Source organism: Rhagoletis zephyria, unplaced genomic scaffold, assembly GCF_001687245.7.
Source record: "Rhagoletis zephyria isolate East Lansing unplaced genomic scaffold, Rhagoletis_zephyria_1.1 Rzeph_scaffold_06161, whole genome shotgun sequence".
Classification (NCBI taxonomy): domain Eukaryota; kingdom Metazoa; phylum Arthropoda; class Insecta; order Diptera; family Tephritidae; genus Rhagoletis; species Rhagoletis zephyria.
Genome location: NW_016163244.1, coordinates 24,331 through 32,694, shown reverse-complemented (window position 1 = coordinate 32,694; position 8,364 = coordinate 24,331). Strand labels below are relative to the sequence as shown.

The 8,364-nt window shown below is 35.1% G+C and overlaps 1 protein-coding gene across 1 annotated transcript; it reads right to left on the bottom strand.

Moving 5' to 3' along the window:
* Positions 1 to 3,516: 3,516 nt before the first annotated feature.
* Positions 3,517 to 4,553, bottom strand: LOC108372915 (uncharacterized; the record flags this gene model as incomplete). The annotated part of the gene is made up of 2 exons (XM_017628725.1): positions 3,517 to 4,404; positions 4,460 to 4,553. Coding segments are annotated over 2 exons (647 nt in total), but the record flags the coding sequence as incomplete, so codon positions are not given.
* Positions 4,554 to 8,364: the final 3,811 nt, after the last annotated feature.

Below are 8,364 nucleotides of genomic sequence, written 5' to 3'. Positions count from 1 at the left end.
GCCAGGTGCCCAGCGTGTAGTAATAGGCTCCGGAGGTAGTGCTAGCTCTGGTGCATGTTCTTTAAAAATACCAATTCGAGGCGGAGCTTTTAGAAAAACCTTTTTCACGGCGGCAACTAGTTCATCAACTTTTGGATTACAATCACGAGTGCAGACTCTATGAATACTGTGTGCACGACAGGTTACATGCAATAGCTTTGGATAAAATGTCTTCAAAGCATGCCCAGCTTTTATCATGTAAGATGCAGCATCAGACAAAAACAGTAGAATCAAATTCCTATCAAGATCTGAACCCAATATTCTAACAGCGTCGTCGAAAAGTCGTGCTATAGTTGTATGATTGACTTTTTCTAAAGAATCAACATGTAATAAAAATCGTTTCTTTTCAAAGTTGTAGTCACTGTCTACTATGCCCAATATTACAAGCGCAATATGTCTGCCAGTGCTATCGGTTGTTTCATCGATAGAAATCCACAAGTATTTACTTCTTATCGTTTTTTTATGTCTTCATGGTATCCTGCAGAGGCTTCCAACGGTGGAGCGTACTGAGGTTTCGGATGGTATTTTGTTCTCGATATAGTTTTCAAAAAATCTTCTCAAGTATTCGTTTCTCAGTTTGTAGAGCGGAATGTCTGAGGCAACGAATGCTTTGCACATATCCCTTACAAATTGTGTCTGCTTTGAAAATGCTGCATTTTCTCCTAATAACTGCTGAGTAGTTGTCGAAGTTTTCTTTTTTGCCTCGAAGTGCCCGATGCCTGCCACATGTGATTTTAAAAAGAAAATTTTATCTGAGTTAACTTCCTTATTGCAAACTTTGCAAAGTAAAACATTTCCATCCGTTTTAAAGACGGGATATTGTTTAATATATTGCGCCAATCTGCCCGATTTCGTACTTTTAACTTTTGGCATGGCCCTAGGAATGAAATAATTCAATTTATTTAGTTTTTATAATGTATGCATGTTAGATTTCAATTAAAATTTACCAGATTCACACTTTTATCGCACGTTTGATCATTAAGTTTTTCAAATGAATTTGTCAAAGGAACAGCTGATTTCTCCGTAGTGATAAATAGAGTGGCCATAAAAAAACTACATGTGGTGAAATTGATTGCATTTGTGGTGCAAACTTCAAGAAGTTGCTTTTATTGTAAAAATTGCAAAAAATTGCCTATATTGTAAGAAATTGCAAAAAATTGCATTTATTATAAAAATTGCAAAAAATTACACTAACAAATATAGCTCATTTTTAAGAATATTTTCTAGAAATAACAGCTATCTTATTAGTTTTTTGAAAGCACTTCAAACTGTATAGTTGCAAATGCAAATTTTTGGTTGCCCTAATCATGACGTAGTACTTTATGCTTCAGTGTGGCCGAGGGATATAAGAATCAAGCCGTTTCATTTTTTCCAAAAGTGGGGGTCCAAGACACCCAGCCCGTAATTGAAAGTGTTCAAACTAATGATCTTACTGGTCAGAAAAGCCACCAGTCTCCCTCTGATAAGGCCTCTGGTCTAAATATATATTTTCAGAACATATCAGGTTTAAGAACGAAATCTAACATTTTTAGTTCCTTCAGTGCGCAGATGGACTATGACATATTCGTCATTGTGGAATCTTGCCTGCATGATAGTGAGTTCATGATAGTGAGTTCTTTGATCCTAATATGTTCGACGTTTTTCGACAGGGATCCTTCTAAGACGGGTTCCGGCAGAGGTGGAGGTGTTCTTTTCGCCTTTCGCCTTTGGGAAAGTTAGCTCCATTCTATTTTTTCCAAGACTAAGGACTTGCCGCAATTGGTCCAAATCTTCAGGAGCTAAGACTTCGGTTTTTTAACATATGCAGAAAACACAAATGTATACATCCAAACCTCTCCGTGTATGACACCCCTATCCACTATACTGACACATTGAAAATATTGGGAATAATTTTTGACAATAAACTTACTTTTAAGCAGCACTGTCATAATGTTAAGCTTACTTGCTAGACTAAATATTATAAAGTTATTATAAATTGGCTTTGGACTCGTAATTTACGGACACTGCGCAAAAATCATTTTAAAGGGCCTGTGCCAATTGATAGAAAAGTTCTATGGTGGAAAAACTTTTTACTATGGTGAGAAGAATTTTACATTTCTGCTGTGCCAATTCGTAACTTTTTACTGCTGGAAATTTTTGACAGTTGCTTTGATGCACAAGAAGACTATCGAGTTTGCAATTTATAAAATGCAGCAATTATATAGAAAATATTTGCCTTTGATGATTTCAATTCTTCTGGAACTGAAATCCATGCATTTATTAGACCTTTTAGCAGTAATATTAGAAATAAAAACACGTCAAAACCGTCTGGTAAGTGTGTTCACAAAAATATTTAAAACCGTGTACAATTGTTTGCAATAAAAACATATGTCGTTTTAGGGTATTATGTACATGCAAGAAGACGTTTATTCCAAAATACTAAGCAGCATTATGAACGGCGATAAAAAGACTATAAAAATGCATCTTAGGTTGTCCTCTGCTTCGTTTCGAAAAATTTAACTCACATTCCCAAAAAGCGCCACGGATGGTCAGTGGAGTACGAAGTCATTTGCTTTTTGTATTGGATGGCATGTGGATGCAGCTATCGAGTAGTTGCTGGATTTTTAGGCATAAGCCGTTTCACTGCGCGAAACGTTATTCACAAAACCTTGAAAGAAATTATTGCAATGCGTGGTTTAATACGGCATGGCACTGCAGAAGAAAATGAAAGGGTTGCTGATAAATTCTGCCAAAAAACAAAATCAAACGCGTTTCGTAATTTTGTTGGAGCGATTGATGGCACACATATTCGCATAAAATTCCTGTCAACAAACACGATGAATACATCAATCATAAAAGGTTCTATTCTATCCAGGCGCAGGCGGTTGTGGACAGCGATTATAAATTTACAGATGTTTTCATTGGCTACCCAGGATCTGTACACGATACACGAGTGTTTGTGAATAGCCCCTTATATGCTAGGGGATACTATCCTCCCCGGGGCCAATTCTTATTCGGTGATAAAGGATACCCATGCCAAACGTTTCCGGTGGCAGTTATCACCCCATTCAAAGAACCTCTGACATCAAATCAAGCCAGGTTCAACGTTGCGCATAGTAGAGGAAGAATAGTTGTTGAAGCAGCTTTTAGAATTTTAAAAAATAGATGGAGAAACATATTTAATAGAGATTTGGAATTGAAAATTGAAAACTGTATAAAAACCGTATTTGCGGCATTTATATTGCACAACATTTGCATTCTTGCAGATGATTTTGACCTATCTTCCCTGGCTACTGAGAATAAACTATTAATATAGAATCGGTCCAATCTGCGCGAAATATATCCGACTCTGAAGATGGTTTAAGAGTACGAAATGAAATTTTCAATGAATTCCTTCAAACTATTTAAGTATCAATAAAACAAGACTTAATTAAAGAGTTTCTTAGGTTTTTATTTACATATGCATATCAAAAATACTTATTTTTTTTTAGTTTTTTTCATATTAGTCTTATTTACATTTACTTAAAAATATAAAGTGGTATTCAATACCATCACAATAAAAAGAAAATCATATATGGAGATCCATTTTGTTACTAAGCCTACTAGTTTTTAAAAAGAGTAATATATCTTAAACTAAAAAAATTCATCACATTACTTATTGTACTGGTTTTTCTTATATCTAGAGGTACATGTTGTATAAAAATAATAAATTAAAGTGAATTCAAGCAACAAACAAAACAAAAAATTAAATACTACACTTCTACCAAAAAAATATTTACATAAAAAAGATAAAATAAAAAAATTCAGTTAAAAATATTTCCTAATGGCACGGACTACTCAGAATCCGAGTGTGAGGTCAAGAGCAGCGCTGATGCGTCGATGTGCGGATAGTCCGTCTGCACCATTTGCCCAAATACAGCCAAAAGCGTTGATATTTTTTTATTGATTTTTTTATCCCTTTTATAAATGTGGCGTTCTAGTTGCTTAACGCCATTTTGTGCTGCAGAGCGCCGGGATGTTGATGGCAGCGGACTCTGTCTCGACTCTTCGCTAGACGTCGACTGCGAATTTGTCAAGGACTCAACCGGCTGCAGTGCCGAGACAAATGTGGCGTTTTCCTCTCTCCTTGGCTGCATCGACACCTCACCATCGCCGCTATCAATTAAAAATGGAGGGTGAAAATTATCTTTCTTGGAAGCATATGAGTGGATGCAGTCAAAAAACTCCCAATCTTTCGCCTCTTCAGCAGTCGCCTCTTCAGCTGTGCCATCGCCCGAGCGGTATTTGAAAAAGCTTTTATATTTTTTCATCAACGCATTCCATTGTGCTTTACATGCTTCAGCACTTTTACCGTCCAGGCGATCCTTCAGCTCATTCGCGATTTTTCTAAGAAAAAACTTCTTAATAAAGTCTTCAAATTATTTATAATATTCTTACTCACTTCCAGCCTTCGTTGCTGTTGGCGTTCTTTGAGCTGAACCAAATATCCTTGTCAATACGCTTTTCCAGAAGGATTCTGCGTTCTGAACTGCTCCCTGTAAAATAGTATTTTTAATTAAAAAAATACATAACGCCTTTTCATATGTAAATCTGAAATTAAATCTTACAAGTTATATAGCTTTTCTTTATTTTTTTTTGCCGGCGGGACCATTTTATTTTATTTCCACTCGCTTTTGTTTTCTATACTTTATGTGTATACGTGCGTTGTTCGTTCTTCTTCTTGATAATGCTTGCTGTCAAATTTTTCACTAGCCCTGCCGTATCAAACATTTTTATTCACCTCATAGCTGTAGAAACACCTTACCATCCAGCAGTCAGAAGAACCATAACCATGAGGTAAAGTACAACACAAAGATGCACATCCCAAAGATTGTGCAGAAATGAGACTTTTTTTCACGTCGAATCCTGCTTTCAACAAAAAACCCGATGAAGCAAGCAATCAGCTTTTTTTCGTATATTAAGCTACATCAAAGATTCGAACTCATATCTACTCCGATGCCTAATACATTAAAAACTCTACCGCAAGGGCATTTGCCCAGTTCTATACTCATAAATGACGTGGGAGCTCATTTTCACAGTCGGTTCCAGATATGATACCGGCTGTTCTTTTGCGTTAACAAAAGGGCTTGATGTTACAATTGTCGTCGGTGCTTTTCCCGTGTACTGCTCGACATTTACAATTACTAGAAGCTGTACGTTTCGCCTCTTAAAATGAAGGAAATTTCCTCATATGCACGGACAGTAATTCAGCCATCGAAGCCCTCTTTAACAGTGCTAATGATTCTCATTATAATTTCGAAATCACGTGAAATACTCTTTCGACACAAAAACACCATTAGAATTATGTGGCTACCTGGGCACGTCGGAGTATAAGGGAGCGAGTTTGCAGACCAATTATATATGTGTTAAAAACTTAGCTTAACATAACATTTACATCTAAAGAACTGTCATTTTCAATATTCTGCAAAACCCGCTATCAGCACATTTTTATACCCGAGCACACTTGAGCACAAGGGTATTATAACTTTGTTCACATAACGGTTGTTTGTAACAGGCAAAACGAGTCGAGATAGATATAGACAAATGTATACATAAATGATCAGAATGAAAAGAGAAATCGATTAGGCGGTCTGTCCGTCCGTCCGTCCGTCTGTGCACACGATAACTCGAGTACAAATTGAGATATCTTAAGGTAACTTGGTACCTGCACTTATTTCGGGCGTTGGACGGATGATATTGAAAATGGGCAAAATCGGACAATAACCACGCCTACCTCCCATATAACGGTATTTTTCAGAAATACGAAAACTGCGATATTTTAGTAACTACTGAAGGTTATTCACTCAAAATTGATATTTATAATAATTTTTAGACGAAAAATAAGAATATTATAAATCTTCGGAAAATGGGCGAAGCTACGCCCACTTATGGTTACATATGTATATCTTGGTAACCGCTGCACCAATTTCTTTCAAACTTGGCGCCATTGTTGCCCTTGGTACAGCATACCAAATGGCCAAAAATTTTTAAAATCGGACAATAACTACGCCCACATCCCATATAACGGTAATTTAGAGAAATACGAAATCGTTGATAAATCAGTAAATATTAAAGCTAATTTATTCAAACTTGATGCTTGCAACGATTCTTTACCAAGAAATACGGTTATGATAAAATTTAGAAAATAGGCGTGGCACCACCCACTTTTGACCATATATACATATGTATCTCAGTAACTGTTCTACCAATTTGTACCAAACTCGGTATGGTTATTGTGCTTGCCACATAAAAGGAAAGCACTGAAAATTATTGAAATCGGACTAAAATTACGGCTGCTTTTCATACAACGGTAAATCTCAGAAAGGCTTGAAACTTCAATATTTCGAAATTTAAGGACGCTAATTTACTAAAAATTGATACACCCCGGCTTACCATGTAGCGGTAGCTTTCGGTAAGGTGAAAAACATATATTTAATACTTGCGCCGGGTATTTAATGTTCGGCTCCGCCCGAACTTAAACTTTCTTAATTATTTTATATAAATAGTTACAATTCGAATTGCAATAACCTCTATCTGATCTTTAAACTAAAATAAAATGAATTAAAAGTAAAATTCTAGTTTTAATATATAGCGAAAATTTTTAATACATGCGTGGGTACTTAAAATTATTAACACTTTTAAAAATAGCTGTCAAAACAGTTTTTTTGCTCTCCTGGGTATTAAGTTTTTGCAGATAGAGGGTATTGAATATAAGCCCTCGATATACTACTTATTAACATTAGGATAACATAACTATGTTAACACTCTGCATTGTTTTACTCTTACATACATATATTGATCTATTATTTTTATTGGCCAAATAATAGACATAAGAACGATTATGAGAAATGTAAATATAACAAAACTGTCAAAGCTAAACTTCAAAATGGGGGGAAGTGCCAGATGAATATACGTAACCAATAGTTATTCAAGACACGAACCATCATATTGGTATAGACACGAATTGACATGGCCACTATGAAAACGCCCACACTGACATACGATGAAAGAATCGGTGGTCACATACCACGAGGCTAGAAAAATATTTTTTCTTTGTCAATGTTATTATGGCTTATTAAAATTTTATTTTTAATATTTTTATTGAGCTTTGTACCACGATTATTTATTAGGAAAAATTGAAAAAGCAACAAAGTCTAAGCGGTAGAAGTTATAGCACTATTTCGGAGATCACCACATCTCCTCATCAGACTTCTTTTTTCTAGACTTCAGCAGGGATCGAACCTGCGTAATCAACGTTCAAAGTCAGAAGCGTTAACCACTGAGCTATGTACAGTATTGGACATATCTATAGCAATTCATTTTCCTTATTCAACCAACTACTATCAAGTGCAGCTGATTTGCCGCTATTTAAACTCGACAGCGTGGTTGTTGTTGTCAATTNTTTTTAAGAATTTTCAATTAAAATACAGTTCATTCTCTAACAAAACCCATATAAACCAATGTTTTAAACTTTTTAAAAGACCGCAAAAAAGTGCAAAAAAACTTTCCCTTAAATTTCAAACTTTTTTCTCAGAAGCTCTAGAATTTTTTTGAGTACACAGTTTTATATCGCATTCAATTTTGTCCAATAATGTGGAAGTTTCAAGTCGCTAATGATTACCGTTGATTTTTTAGATTTCTTTTTGTCTCATTTCCTTCCATATAACGACTAAACACAATTTATTTTTATATGGCAGAAACCCGCAACATCCTCGGCGAAAACAATTCTAAAAAATCAACGGTAATTTTTAGCCACTTGAAACTTGCACATTATTAGACTAAAATTGAATGGGCTATAAAACAGTGTATTCTGAGTAAAAAGTTTGAAATTTGGGTGAAAATTTGTTGCACTTTTTTGCGGTCTTTAAAAAGTTTTAAACTTGAGTTTATGTGAGTTTTGTGAGAGAACTAACTGTATTTTAATTGAAAATTCTTAAAAATAAATAAATAAACATGAGTGGCAAACAATATCACTTTGAAATGGGGGTGCTATTGTATTGGCCAATACTGTATATTCCGTAAACACTTGTTGCTAATTCATTTTTCCTTATTCAACCAACTACTATCAAGTGCAGCTGATTTGCCGCTATTTAAACTCGACAGCGTGGTTGTTGTTGTCAATTCTATACATCCATTTGCTTATTTGCTTTTTTGTATAGTTTCAGGCAGGCTCTTCCTAAACTATGTATTTGTCAATGTTATTGTGGCTTATTAAAACTTTATTTTTAATATCTTTATTGAGCTTTGTACCACGATTGTTTATTAAGAAAAATTGAAAAAGCAACTCGACAGCGTGGTTGTTGTTTA